This window comes from Haliotis rufescens, unplaced genomic scaffold (genome assembly GCF_023055435.1).
Source record: "Haliotis rufescens isolate VD_foot unplaced genomic scaffold, xgHalRufe1.0.p SCAF_7, whole genome shotgun sequence".
NCBI lineage: Eukaryota > Metazoa > Mollusca > Gastropoda > Lepetellida > Haliotidae > Haliotis > Haliotis rufescens.
The window spans coordinates 26,749,486-26,765,423 of NW_025964361.1; the positions used below are offsets into that span (position 1 = coordinate 26,749,486).

The 15,938-nt window shown below is 40.9% G+C and overlaps 2 protein-coding genes across 5 annotated transcripts in view; one reads left to right on the forward strand and one right to left on the reverse strand.

The window, feature by feature from the left end:
* Positions 1-15,938, reverse strand: part of LOC124137513 — a 493,827-nt gene that overhangs the window by 199,719 nt on the left and 278,170 nt on the right. The gene's annotated exons all lie outside the window — the stretch shown is intronic.
* LOC124120933 (WD repeat-containing protein 19-like) overlaps positions 4,272-15,938 on the forward strand; it is a 49,334-nt gene continuing 37,667 nt past the window's right edge. For 3 of the 4 annotated variants that reach the window (XM_046483842.2, XM_046483843.2, XM_048387757.1), the window contains exons 1-9: positions 4,272-4,420; positions 8,759-8,871; positions 10,456-10,547; positions 11,104-11,169; positions 12,381-12,506; positions 13,646-13,744; positions 14,113-14,326; positions 14,901-15,013; positions 15,530-15,611. In XM_046483842.2, the coding sequence (XP_046339798.1) occupies positions 8,764-8,871; positions 10,456-10,547; positions 11,104-11,169; positions 12,381-12,506; positions 13,646-13,744; positions 14,113-14,326; positions 14,901-15,013; positions 15,530-15,611 (900 nt within the window). In that variant the 5' untranslated portion in view covers positions 4,272-4,420; positions 8,759-8,763. Of the gene's footprint in view, positions 4,421-8,758; positions 8,872-8,963; positions 9,054-10,455; positions 10,548-11,103; positions 11,170-12,380; positions 12,507-13,645; positions 13,745-14,112; positions 14,327-14,900; positions 15,014-15,529; positions 15,612-15,938 lie in introns of those variants that run through there. The other variant, XM_048387756.1, reaches the window with a different exon arrangement.

Consider the following 15,938-nt stretch of genomic DNA (forward strand, 5'->3'; position numbering starts at 1 on the left):
TTTCGCGACGTTAATCTAAATTTGTTGGAAAATTCATTCCGACAAAACAATTTGTAATGTACGTTAGTGAAACTCTTCAGTTCCTACCGTACTGGCTCGCTGACTTGGTTGCTGCTTGTCATCCCAATCCCAACTGCGTGGATCGATGTAAGTGATGTCAATCACTGGATTGTAACAGTACCGATAATATGCAAAATGGTATTACTCCGTGTCATGCCATACGCCGTTTTTTGGTCGACCAACGGCATTAAGGGGCTTAAACAAGAACTGGTCGGCTCGAGGTCAGTATACTGTGTTCAAGCACACGCACGCACGCACGCACGCACGCACACACGCACGCACGCACGCACACACACACACATACATGCGCACACACGCACGCACACACACATATACATGCGCACACACAAATACACACACCTAGACACACACACGCTGACATACACGCATACATACACACATACACATAACACACACATACACAGCACACACATATACACACATATACACACACTCATACCCGAAGTGGTGCAACCCACGAGTACTGACAAACCAAGAAACATTAGCAAGACGAATCTAGGATTTGAGACCACGATCATAGGATTCTGGCACGCCCAAGGTACGCAACTCTGCACACTGAAGTGCAGCGTCTTAGACGATATGCAAGAAAAACTGAAGACTGCATATTCAAACGGTGTTAATATATAACATATACATCTATGAACTACAAAATTAATTTTATTCGAGCATGAATAATGACCGGTCCCCTTAACCTGCTTTTACCTGTAATTGCCCCATATTGTACCAATCACTTCATTGAGTTTTATCGATCGGGTCTACTAAGTAAGTTCTAAGTTTAGCAGTGGACCTTATTTCACCGAAAGTAAAAGTAAATAATATTTGAGTCATGCCTGTATATAGGTAGTCATTCTGAATGTATCGTCTTATGTTTTATTTGCATAACAACACATGTATACGTTCCACGTCGACGCGTATGACTGTTTCTATATTTAGAACACGGGTCAGGTTACGGAAAGGGGCGAGCGGTGACGAATGGACATGTGTGGTGTGATGTTGACAGAAATAACTCCGTGTAAGAAATGTCTACGTTGTTTATTGTGCTCAATGCAGGCACATACATATTTAAACAAAGAGAAATATAATCTTTGATGATAGTAAAATATTTATTTCTGAAATGCAATAATGATTATGATGATGTAGACTTTCAGGTTAACCAGTCGCCTGTGTCAACAAACTACACACTTGTCAAGTGAGTGAGTGAGTTGGGTTTAACGCCGCTTTTAACAGTGTTCCAGTTATATCACAGCGTGTCAGCTTGATGTGGGGGGAAAGCCCGAAGTGATGCAGGACTCAGACGTCTACCACTTCGGTGAAACCCACGAGCACGGGTATAGTGCTGACAAACCTAGAAACATAATCGGGGTGAACCGGGATTCGAACCCACAATCATAGGTTTCTGGCGTGCCCAAGGGACGCAACTCTGCACAGCGACTCGCCCGTGCACCCCCCCCCCCTCCCCCCCCCCCCACCACCCACCACCCACCACCCACCCCACCCCACCCCACCCCCACACACACACATAAATTTGTCAAGACAGACCAGACACTTGAAGTGGTTTTAAAGCGTAATGGGGTCAAAATTGAAGTCACACTTAAGTTTAACTTAACATTATGGTATATCGTCGTTTGGAATCTCTAAAACACCTACCTGCGTTCGATCGCCTCCGTGGTCTTGTGGATGGAGCGTTTGCCCGGGGAGCGTATGCAAATCGCTATATATACTGAACAACCAAAGTTCCTGTGACTTTGAATAAGATTTAATGCAAAGTTATGTTTTTTACCAAATCTAAAACAATTTCGGTTTGCAACAGATAAAAGACACCTGTAAGTGTTCAAATGATTTAATTTGCCATACCGAGTTCAGAAAATGCGTGATTTCATAAAAAAACACAAACATTATGAACATGCTAAAATGTCATTTTACAAATCAACAGCGTGTGTGTCCACCTCTGGTTGCGATGCAAGAAACACATCTTCGTCTCATGGAATGTACCAGGAGTCGCACAAAGTCCTGTGGGACATCTGTCCATATCTGCTGGAGCACCAAATGGTGTTTCTGTGGACGTTAAATTATCTTGCAACATCACGTTGACTCGATCCTTCTTCAAGCATACCAATGGCTCGCAGACGCTCATTTTCGGACAGGCGTGGCATTTCGTAATGTTGAATAATTGCGTAATTTTGGTGTTTTTCTGAGTGGTTATCAGCACGATGCTAAACAATGCATATGGAATCCCGTTAACGCACATGTTTCTTTACCCATTCTTGGGTAGTGAAATGCATGGGGCTTGCATAAAAGTCAACTCTTGCATGGAATGCATGCTTTTCTGTAGCAGTTGCATTTTTGTGACTTGATTCCATACATGTACTACAATATTGAAAACCAAACTTTACTTGTTTGAAAAATACACTAAAATATTGGTGTCACGGGAACTTTTGTTGTTGAGTATAATTGCTATATAATATTGAAAGCAACGTTAAACCCCCTTTCACCTCCACCTCCCTGCGTTCGAGGGTTTAGGGTGTCGTTGCAAACTTAAATTATGCATGTAGGGTAGCCTGGTAGTCCAAGCTGTCGCTCGTCACACCGGACGCGCGGGTTCTATTCCCCACCTCGGTACATGGTGTTTAATCGCTGTGGGCCCCGCCTGTGATATGATTGGAATAGAACTAATAGCGGCATAAAGGCAAATATAATATATATATAATTATATATGTATGTATATACAGTTGTAAGTAATTGTGTACGCCATGGCCAAGTGTATGACTACTCCAGGATACCTTAGCTTCAGCATGGTCTGATTAATTAGCCTAACATGCCACAGTGAGTTATCTGAGGTGAGGTGAGGTGAGGTGAGGTGAGGTGAGGTGAGGTGAGGTGAGATGAAATGGTGTTTAACGTTGCGTTCAAGATTATTGCACTTATATAGCGACGTGAATGACTCCGAGCCAAGCATTCCTTGTTTTATCCTCATACTGCCATGCGCCAAGTAGGGTAACAACAAGTACCATCTTATCACTCGACCCGGGGATCGAGCTACGATACGTCCTACTTCCGGACAGACGCTCTATCCGCTAGACCACGCAGGCGGAAAGCAGTCATTCCACGTCCTGTGGTGCCTCCGAATCTGGATCAACTCTTCGCTGCTCTGCAGAAGGAGTGGCTCCGGCTCGTATGGTTAATCTCAGGTCTGGGGAGAGAGACTCAATCCGGATGTACGGTGGTGCTCGGTGAGAATATACAGTAAACTACGGTTATAACGGACTCAAAGGGACCACAAATTGTAATTCGTTATAACCGTAGTTCGTAATAAGCAAGTATACGGAATATATACAGCAAATGGACAGGACCAAAAATAGTTCGTTATATCCGTCAGTTCGTTATAAGCGTGTTCGTTATTAACGTTACTGTACTTAGCATCTGATCCCTGTCTGTACTAGCTAGTGAATTACATAATTTTAAATTTTCTCAAAGAAGAATCGTGCCATCAATTTGTGATTTATTAATCGATTTAGCTATTCTCACTCACTCACTTGTCCGTTTTTTCCCTCGTTCGTTCAGAGTGAGTGAGTGAGTGAGTATGGTTTTACGCCGCTTTTAGCAATATTCCAGCAATATCACGGCGGGGGACACCAGAAATGGGCTTCACACATTGTACCCATGTCGGGAATCGAACCCGGGTCTTCGGCGTAAGGAGCGAACGCTTTAACCACTAGGCTACCCGACCGCCCCTCGTTCGTTCAGACGTTCGTTCGTTCGTTCGTTAATGGCGTATAAATTTAAGCCACACCCTAGAACTCACATGACAATGAATATAAGATGATATAAGATGATATAAGATGATATAACTGTCACCATCGTTACATTCACCAACACAAATTATTATGTCTCGATAACAGTTGCCGATCAGGACCACACACTATGTCAATATCACAGCATATAATAGCTGATCATGAAATCAGAGAACACGCCGGTCGATACACAGCACTCCCTCCCTATATGGGAACATTTATCATCTAACACTGACACGGGTGAACGATGATTGATGCTTCCTGCCTCATCAACGATGATGAATGCTGAAACAATTCACAAATCTGTGGATGTCGGCCTCGCTATCTCGCAGAACCGTTATCTGAGATCAATATTGATTGACCTCCGTGCAGTTTGTAAAAATAGTGTGCATGTTTCAGGTAGCTTGCCGGCTGCGTACAGGTGAGAAGCGTGCATGGTGCATGCAGCGAGTCGGCAGCGGACAGGTGTTTCTTTCATGTGATATACAGTTGTAGACAGGTATATATCATACTGGGATCTCAGTTGCTGTACAAGACACCCTTATAAGGTATGTGTATGGAATACATGTGGCATATATAATTATATACCACATCGGTATTGTCGTCAGTACGTTTCTCTTATGTGTGAGTTGTGTCCATTAGCCGTGCCAGGATCCGCTGGTCCTAGGTTCGAATCTCCTCATTAATCTTCTTTGGCGATGATGATTCTGGTTTATAGGACTTATGGGTAATTGAAAAGGAAATGCACACATTGTCAGTTTGTTCAAAGTGTGTTTTCATACTTTGCTGCATGTGAAATGCGTTGTATATATGGATAATATTTAAGGAAACATACAGGTACATTTATATATGACGACTTGCAGTAAATATATGAAGACACTTCGCCACAACCATAAGAGGCAGATATTGTGGTCTTGCATCCAATTCTTGCCAGAACCTTTGTTTACGTTTCAGTGACTATTGGTTGGTTGGTTGGTTGGTTGGTTTGTTGTTTAACGCCGCACTCAGCAATATTCCAGCTATATGGCGGGGGTCTGTAAATAATCTAGTCTGGACCAGACAATGCAGTGATGAATATCATGAGCATCGATCCACGCAATTAGGATCGATGACATGCATCAACCAAGTCAGCGAGCCTGACCACCCGATCCCGTTAGTCGTCTCTTACGACAAGCAGAGACACTTTTTACAGCAAGCATGGGTTGCTGAAGACCTATTCTACCCCGGATCTTCACGGGTCTCAGTGACTATTGAAGACATATAGGCTAGTAAACTATCCTGGAACGTATAATCGGGCATTTCTGTCTTCAGTAATACGTGTGTGGTTATGTCATCTGGCATTTTGTAGTATTGTTTAGTGTTGATCACGGCACGCTCCTCAAATTTGTCTTAGATCACGTACTATCACAGCGCACGATTTTCTCAATTGACTCAATGTTTAGTTGATATACCTCTATGTTACCATATAGAGTCCTCTGCAAAAGATTCCACTATTACGCAATTCCGTCTATGTGAGGCTCAGGACTTATACGTCAATCCTTACTGAAGCAGATTTATTACTATTAAGGTGGTTTTAATCAAAATCACTTCACCTTGAAGTCACTTTTCACCAATATGTGTGCTGTGTGCTAAACATTTATCAACGTTATAATTATACTGATACCTTGGTGCGGCTAATAGTTTGCCGTCACAATTACTTGTGACCGCCTCCGTGATCTAGTGGATCGAGCGTCTGCCCGGAGAGTGTCAGGTCGGGGGTGCGATCCCCCGCCGCGTCATATCCAAAAACGTTAAAATATGGTACTTGTTGAAAGCGGCGTTGAACTAAATGGTGTCATTTCACATGTATACTCATTTCGTGGAAACTTATGCGCCTAGTTTGCTAATCACGATTAAATATCCATGTTAGAAGTAATTCTCTCTCTCTCTCTCTCTCTCTCTCTGAGGGCTTAAGATACAGACTGGGATTTTATGTACGCCTATCGTACCTGTTTGCTAGTATATACAGCACTTGTTTGTTTGTTTGTTTTGTTTGTTGTTTAACGCCGCACTCAGCAATATTCCAGCTATATGACGGGGGTCTGTAAATAGTCGAGTCTGGACCAGACAAGCCAACGATTGCCATGAGCATCGATCCACGCAATTGGGATCAATGACATGCATCAACCAAGTCAGCGAGTCACCCGATCCCGTTAGTCGTCTCTTACGACGAGCAGAGACACATTTTACAGCAAGCGTGGGTCGCTGAAGACCTATTCTACCCCGGATTCTTCACGGGTCATAAACAGCAGTTAGCCAGCTCTGTTGAATGTACAACGGGGAGATAAAAAATACCCGCATGGTTAGGGCATTATAACTGAATTAAACTAAATTGATAAGTTATTTCCAGAAATGTGATGTATCAAAGCTAGGATCACTTCAAAGAGGAATACGAAGGCGCTGCAATTCGCTGTACAGAGTTGCGTCCCTTGGGCACACCAGAAACCTATGATCGTTGTTGCGAAACCCGGTTTGCCCCGATTATGTTTATAGAATTGTCAGCACCATAGTTCTCGGGGGTGTCACTAAAGTGGCAAAAGTCTGAAACCTGAAACACTTCGGTCTTTCCTCCCATATTAAGCTGACATGCCCTGACACAACTGGACTGTTCAAAGAGGCCCTTTAACCCAACCCACTCACTCACTCATTCAAAGAGGAATCTTCCTAGGATTACTTTGTTATGGAGTTTTGTCATAATACCACATATAATTAGCCTTACATTTCGTCTAACATCGCAAGACGTTCTAGAAAGCCACTATTCTCGAGCACATAATTCCACGGATAAAAAACTTTATACTTGCCATTAGACATACTTGTATATGATGATGATGATGATGATGATGATGATGATGATGATGCACACAATCATTTCAAAAGCATGATTGAGTCCGCATCTGCCAAGCATCTGTGCTGTGCATTGCAACGATGCAAAGCCTACATAACACAAATCAATTATTTACACGAGATATTATCAGCCAACTCTGAACTAGCACTGTCAACGCTGTGGACGATCAATATGAAAGAGGACGAGAATTGTGTGTCTGCACTGAGCACGGTCAATCACACCTGTGCAAATACACGTCGGTAATTATTCCTGGTATCGTGGAGAACAATTCGGACGATTATTGTATTTACTTTAACAAAGCGGATCCATTATGGCAAAATATAAAGTTTTATTCCACTGATTCACGTATTTCTATAAATGCACTAGTGCAAACGCTTAGTGTTTTACCTCATGAAAATTTAATTTACTACAACTAATTCCATTTACAATGGGATAATCGGACAGTGTTCTCATTAATGTGTGAAATATCACTACTACTGCTATCACTACTACTACTACTACTACTACTACTACTACTATTATTATTATTACTACTACTACTACTACTACCACCACCACCACCACCACCACTACTACTACTACTACTAGCACTACCATTACCACTACCACTATCACTACTACTACTTCTACTACTACTACTACTACTACAGCTAGTACTACCACTACTACTACTACTACTACTACTACTACTACTACTACTACTACAACTGCTACTTCTACTATTACTAGCACTACCACTACTACTACTACTATACTAGACCGCCTCCGTGGTCTTGTGGTAGAGCGTCCGCCCGGAGAGAGGAAGGTGCGGGGTTCGATCCCCGACCGCGTCATACCAAAAGACGTTAAAAGATGGTACTTGTTGTTACCGTGTCTGGCGCTCGGCCTTAAGGGGCTAAAACAAGGACTGGTCGGCTCGGAGTCAGTATACTGTGTCTGAGTGGGGTATTCATGTTAAACTGCGGCATGGTATCTCAGTGGGCTAGCTCTATAAATCGGCATTAGTCCGGACTAGTACAAGCAGACACACACACACACAAAAACACACACACACACACACACACACACACACACACGCACACGTGCATGCACGTCGCTATATAAGTGCAATAATCTTGGACGCGACGTTAAACCCAATTTCACCTCACCTCACTACTACTATACTAGCACTACAACTACTACCACCACCACCACCACCACCATCACTACTACTATACTACTACTGCTACTACTTCAATTTACAATGGGATAATCGGACAATGTTCTCATTGATGTGCGAAATATCACTACTACTATTACTACTACTACTACTACTAATTCCATTTACAATGCGCCAAATTCCACCCACCAAGCGAGGCATATTTCGAATAAAGTCGCTTGCCTTAGAAGACACCACGTGTAACATGTGTCAATAAGGGGCAGCACCGAAACTGCTAGCTGACTTGGTTGATGCATGGCATCGTACCCCAATTACGTAGATCGATGCTCATGATGTTAATCACTGGATTGTCTGGTCCAGACTCGATAATTGACAGACCGCCGTCATATAGCTGGAATATTGCTGAGTGCGGCTTTAAACAAACAAACAAACAAACTCTTTCCTCGGGACAATGACACTAACACATATTGTCCCTGAACTAAACTTATGCATTAAGTTAAAAAGAAATAATTATGTAATGAAACCCTGGATGTCTAAGTCTCTTAATTTTAGTAGAAATTGGATGAGTATAGCCTGCTAGAGATGAGAATGGGGTGAGAATGGAATGGAGTGATTGTTTTATTAATTATATGCTCTGGGCTTATGTGAAAGAAACTAGTTCAGTTTGTAAACTTATTTCTGATTATTTTAAACCGTCATACCCTTGACCGTAAAACCTTATTTTTACATAAATGTATTGAAAATATTAAGTTGCATGGATAAATAACTAGGTACGCCATAATCACTTCATACTCGATCAGTTCTAAATATTCATACCCGTTTGTAAATGCGTTTTCATTTCAGCCACCATGACTGCCATCCAATACAAAGCCGCCATGCAGGCCGAAATATTAAATAGAAGACGGAAGGAATACCGAAAACAGGAAAGAATCATGGGATCCAGTGGTCTCAACAAGGTTGTACGATTGGCACTTGTTACTCGGTGATATTTTCTCGCGTTAAATTCTTTTATTTGTGGTTTGCCTATCACAGAGTTACCTCCCATTAAGAAGTCTTCAGCGTTAACGAACAAGTGCGCATGCGTAAAATTCCATCGCGAGCACCGGGTTTGTTTTGATGTTTCTATGAAACGATGAAGGTATTTCTTGTGTCTGTGTAAATTAATTAATGCATGTTAGAAAATCGTATGTTCAGACATTATTTTATTGAAAGTAGTAAACAGAGTTTCAATGTCTCACAGCGATGCGATTTATTTCTGGGCATGATATTTAGCGTCTGCTAGTGATAGGGGTAGATCACAGAACTATTTTGGGTATTACGATATTTATGAATGCTAAATGGTTTGTCAGTGTTAATACTGTTATCTGGTTTCAATCTTCTATTTGCTAAAGATTTAGTTATGATATCAACATTAGAAAGAGCATGTGACTATTAGCCAGCTGCATGACATTTATCAAATCTAGGCCTACTGTTCATTTGAAATCGACAAAACGCTGATCTTATTTTAAGTCGTTAAGGCCTAAATGAAAAACAGTATGAATAGGCTATATATCAGAGCTGTTAGTAGTGACATGTATTAAAAAATGGAGCTAGGGACCTAGGTAGCATGTTGTCATATGTCACAACTAGGGTTGCTGGGGTCGTAGTCGGTACACCCAGGGACCTTCCTGTGTTCAAAGTTGTACGCTAACCAAAATCAAACTACATATACCGATTGAGGTTACAGAACACTCAATAGAGTTGACATGACAACCACATTGAAAATGGTTTTGTGAACTGAAAAATTAAATAAATTGATTCTGATCATCCCAATGCCTTACATGTTGCTACATTTGTGTGTACAGAAATGTACTTGGGGTACATCTGTGTAGTAACTGTGCTGACAATGACCCCAAGAGCACCTCTAGGATCTTTGATGTATTGCAATGTGTCATTCATTGGTGTCATTCGTAATGAAATTGGTGTAGGTTTGAATTGTAGAGCTCTGTTTTTTCCTGACATCTTACTGATAATGCAATCATTTGGGCTGGAACAGTTATTGGAATTGGTTAGTATACATGGTATAGGCTCCCATTAACCTATGCTTAATTATTGCGACTAACAAACAGGAACACTTATGGCTCAAAACTCATGCTAATCAAAAGAACTGTTACTTTAAGAATCATGAGAATGATGATCAAAATATCAGAAATATACCAACCAATTGTTTATAACCTTGCCATCCTGGCAAATTGACACACAATGCAGAATGATAAACTTCATTTTGCTGCTAAACTTGTGATATTGATCACATAATAACTCCTTACAAAAGAGACAAAGAGCTGAAGTTTCTCACTACATTTTATCATAGTTTTAAAATGCGCTGAGCCAAACTATCAAAACTAATAATGTTTCTGCTTGTCCGAGGTCTAATATGGAAATGGTGACCTTGGGTGACTAATATTTTTCATGAAAGGTAAAATCGAAAATAATTTGCAAGTAAACAATGCATCCTTTGAACAGTATATAAGATCGATAAAACTTTTTTTTGTCTGTTTCAGAGAGTTTTCAGTCTAGCTGATAAGTCCCATGGACAAGGTGGCATCTTCTACAGTTGGCAGAGAGCACATGGCAACTACCTGGCAACAACAGGGTACAGTTCATGTCAACATATTACATACACTGCAACCTCATTATCTAGGGTCAGACACTGCCACACTTCTCAATGTAGTCTGATAGTCCCAAGTCTAATGAAAATATAGAAGGACTGTACCTTGCTATATTGAGTCCTAGGTAATACGTCTAGGCAGTCCACAATGCATTAATATGGGGGTCTCAAGGTGACCGCTGTATCAACGGCAATAAAATACAAATTAAGTATCGGGTAAGACATCTTTTGTTTCGTATGGATGGGGGTTTCCTTGTTTAAATCAAAACTTGGTGATTAATGTGATAAGCTTTTACATGGACTGTCCTGACATTGATTGTATTTCTGTAGAAATGTATCAGAACCGAAATGTCAGATACATTTTACATACATACTTCATATCGATTAGCTTCAATCTTTTAAACATCCATTTGGGTTCGCAGTGCAGCTGGCCTGCGTGACAAAACACATGTTATTGCTTGTGAATCAAGTGCATGCCTCTCCACACATCCTTCTGTCTGAGTTAGTGATGGGTCTGTTGCAATGTGACTGTCTGTCTCAGGTTCGACCATGCAGTGAGGATATATGACCGGCATGGAGAACTCAAGGAGGAGATCAACCTGCCAGGGTGAGTACACTAGTGTGTAAAGGGTTCATACGAGCTGTGTCGGCATTGAATGTTTCACAGTTTCACATCATGGCAATCTGCTGTGGTACTTTGATGTGTTGTACATAAGGCTGTGTATAGGCAAATAAACTATTGTGATATGTTTTGCGGTATATTTGGAGCTAATGACACTGGTTGTACATGCAGATCCTAATTCCTACATTCTATGATAAATATCACAATGTCAAAGTTGACACCATTTTCAGTGTTCCCGTTTACCGGTAATTACCAGTTTTTTACCGGTAAAATTAGGCTTGGACCGGTAATTCATGTGACTGCCAGTCCCTGTGGACCGGCAAATAGAGTACCTTATAAATCGTTGTTGTTGAACAAAACATCGGTGGTATTCATATAAGTACATTTTTCGAACAAAGTCAGCTTGTCTGTTACCATCAGGGTTTCCCCTTGTCTATATCTAGTTTAAATATCCATTTGTAGTGACTTCTATCTCGAAATATTAAAAAACAAAGTGAAAATTGTGACTGAAGTTTGTGTGAATGACGTATAGATCTAACTAAGTTACTTCAGAGATGACACTTTGCACTGAACTTGAAGTTGAAAGAATTAAAACCAAACAATATTTATACGTGTTTTTATTTGTTGAAAGTTGAGACTGGCAAAAATTAGGGGGGGACTGGCAATTTTTAGAGTTACCAGTCCACAAAGACTGGCAGTTTCAAAGGCCAGGGGGAACACTGATTTTGTAGTCATGGATACAAGGGAGATAACAATGTGAGAGAAGTATCACTGCCGCGTATCAACAGTATTGTCAGTCAATTTCATCTCTGGGGAACAACTCGCTAGACACCGCCCTCTAAAAATAACGTCGTCCAATATATGACGCCTGTTTGAATCTCTAGAAATAACGTCATGACAGAACAATGTTTTATCGTGAAATAAACCACACTTCGTTCTTCATTGTTCTTTGCGATTTATCGCGCAGCTATGTTATATATTGGAATGGGCAATGATTGATGACTATTTCTTGTTCGTATTGTTGAGCACATGATGATGTATGAAACAGAATAATGTTTGTTGGCTGAATATCTAAGATGGTAGAATTGTCAATTATGACTAACATGAAGTGATGTTTACTTGCTGTGTGTAAGGTAAAACTGAGTGATGCTAATGTGTATGTGCTTCCATGTATGATAGAGACTGCAATGTTTCAGGATGTGCACTGGCCTGGGGTGGGACAGCGATGGCGACATCCTTGGAATTGTTTGTGAGAAGTCCACAGCCATCATACTGTGGGACGCCAACTCGCACCGCACAACGCAGATCGACAGTGGGCTCAAGTGAGTCTGATACCTTTGTAACTATAGTGACCATGGTAGCAGCAAATGTGCCACTGTTGTCAAACTGTATTGGTTGTGCAGTGAGACGTCTTTTAATTTGATAGCTTCCTAAGCATGTTTTTGATAATGTGATTGAATGCCAAGTACCCATGCTTGTCAAATTGGAAAAAATAGTATTTAAAATTTTTAAGATTGGTATGTTTTCAGAATTCTTGTTTTTTGCCTTTCAGAGGAACTTTAACATTCTATCTCAGTAATGTATTCAGTTTAGTAATGTTATCTTAAGCATTAAGGGGCAAGTAAAGTGAAAAAAATTATTGATTATTTTTTTGCAAATATCAGTATTCCTAGACATATTTAATCAATTTCCGAGAGAGAAAAATTCATAACATTCGTAGAATATATATAAATGTCCAAGTTTAAGTGCTGAAATTACATTATCGGTATTCGGCTTCCAAAACAAACCTATTTGGGTGCGTGGCCTAAAGCTACCTGCGCAGCAGTAACAACTGTTTTCAGTGGCTGATATGTTTTCCGCTATCTTGTGATTCTTGGCTGTTATACATATACTGTTCGCGTACATTGTTGAATTAGTGACATATCTAAGCAGCAAGAAATGGCCCTTTTTTTACCATTTTCATCATCAAAATCTTGATGTTTCTCTACTTTTGTATATTGGGGTTCAATTGTTGCTACTTATCTGTACATTTCAGAAACAAAAGTATAATTCATTTTAAATTCATTGCGTTTCTTCTTTTGATACTGATGTGGAAACACCCCCAAACAAAGTTTTCAGCTTCTAAAAATATTTCACCCTAACAACCCTCGCATCACCATAGTCACCACCCAAACAAATGGGTTATGCACTGCAATCACGTGCGACCTGAAGTGTGTCCTGACCTAAGTGGTTTGATCACCTGACACCCTATGCCACATCATTCTCTTTCTCATCGCCAGTATGTGGAGACGTGTTAGAGTGGTAGAGAATTGATTTTTTTTCTGCAAGAGTTTCCTCATATAGTATCAACATCTATGTCATGGAGACTGATGAGGAGACATGATAGGGAGAATATCAGCCTTTGACAATGATACCAGCTGTGAGAAATCATCTTAATGCTCAAATTGTGTGCTGTTTCCAGAGACACCATGACCTTCCTGAAGTGGTCGAACACCGGCCCCCAACTGGCTGTCGGTACACTGAAGGGGAATCTCATGATCTACAATCATCAGACATCACGGTACAGCCCTTGTAAAGTTGTATCTTATCACTTGTAGACACTGGTCCTCGACTAGTGGAATCTAAGAGTGACTCCCAGTATCTGTTTCCCCCGTGGAGACTCTGGGTTAGCATTTTTCCCCAGGAAGTTGTTGTAAGAGGCTACTTAATTGATCGGGTGGCCACTTGAATGTCTGGTCCAGACTTTGTTAGATATACAGGCTGGAGAAAACTTGAGAATTTAGACGTCTCAACTCTGATGCAACCTCTTCTGGAAGTGTCTTCTGACCACAGATCTGTATTCAAAGTATTGTTTCGGACAAAAGATTTGATTTAATAAGATTGAGGATCTGATTGAATTTTTTCAGTTCTTTGCTGCCATTTTTTCAGTAAAATTCCTATTATTGGGAAGCACATCAAGAAGATCACCTGTGGTGCATGGAGTGCCGAGAACCTGCTGGCCCTGGGCAGCGAGGACAAGACCATCTCCATCAGCAACGCTGATGGTGACACCCTCAGACAGGCCACTCTCAGGGCTGACCCTGCTGAGATAGACTTCTCCGAGATGAAGGGGGATGAGAGAAGCGCCATTGGGCAAAACACTGTACGGTTTATATGAGTGAATATTTACCAACACATCATAATCTTTATAACGCCTGTCCATGTGCTTGTGTGAGATTTGATGTTTTCTGTTGCCATGTGTTTGTCTCCTATCTAGGGTTAGTTAGATATTAGCTGATTATTTGAGCTTGATGTCATGAGAGTAGACTCTTTAAATTGCATGAGTTTAAGGCAGGTGATAAATTACCTATATATAGTTACCTACTCCTGGGTGTCGTACAATGCAACCTTAGCGCTACGACTGTCATAAATATATGATAAGATATGGGAGTTATGATCACCTTAGCGCTAAGATCGCTTTAACCTTAATTTACTGATATACCGATAATACTGCACACCCTTAATAGTGAAACCTTGTGTTGTGGCATTAGTGGCAGTGGGAAATGTTTTCAAGTTATCTGCGATTTACTAACCCGCTAGATATGCAGAACGGGTCGGTTCAACCTTAAACTGACAGTGCATGTGTGTAGGCGAGTTGTTGCCCACTCCAGCTCTAGTCTCTCCTGCTCGGTACTACAATGTTGTTCCTGTGTTGAAGGTTGTGTCTGTTGTTCCAGGTCAGTGTAGTTGTGGGCAAGAAGACTCTGTTCCTGTACAACATCAATGACCCCGAGAACCCCATCGAGCTGGCCTTCCAACAGAGATATGGGAGCATCATTTCATACAAGTGGTCAGTTGCTGGACACTGCATTCACATGGGATTTAACAAAATCATTTGTCCCTATAATTCCAAATTACAGATTATTAGGGTGTTTTTTTTGTACCAAAACTGTTTACAATTCTTTTTATGGATATCAAATTTTGAAGTTGAAGAAGACTTATTCAGTTCATTCTGACAGTTTCTGCTATGCAGTAATGAAAATGATAATATGATAATGATAATGATAATGATAATATGACTAGGGAGCACTTCCGTGGAGAAGTCCCATTGGCTGTCTGGGCTGCCTGTAGAGAGGACAAGGGCCCTGAGCTGATGATGAGCCTAACCAGGATCACCCAAACCCTCTTTGCTGCATTTTTATTTTCATCTGTAAATATCAAATGTGTTTAGCCTGTAGGCCCAGGTTACAGAACCCTCATTCTCACAGTTTCATTTATGCAGTAATTTGGATAGAGTTCAAATGGTATATGAAAACAGTGTCTGCAGCTGAGTGACACAAATATGCCCAATTCTTCTGTTATTCAGGTATGGAGATGGTTACATCTTGATTGGGTTTTCTCATGGCTACTTTGTTGTGATTTCCACCCACTTGAAGGAGATTGGGCAGGTGAGTACTGTGTGGTCATGAAACTGCTGGTAGATGTGTTCATTTGGATGGGAATTTGAGAATGACAGTCAAATTAACATTGGTCCACAACTCTGAGACTAAATTTCAGGAAGTCTAGGGACATTCCTCGTGGACTGTTACCATGGTTACAATTAGGTGGACGGCAAGTGTTTTTTTCCTGACTGGTGAAAATAAACTTCATTTCTAACGCTGTGAATGGTTTATCTTGGGGACATAAAGAGCTGTGATAATGTGAAGAAAGGGTATCCCGTTTCATGGCTTTATCAATGTATTGCGAATGTACATGTTGTGATCTGATACATGATA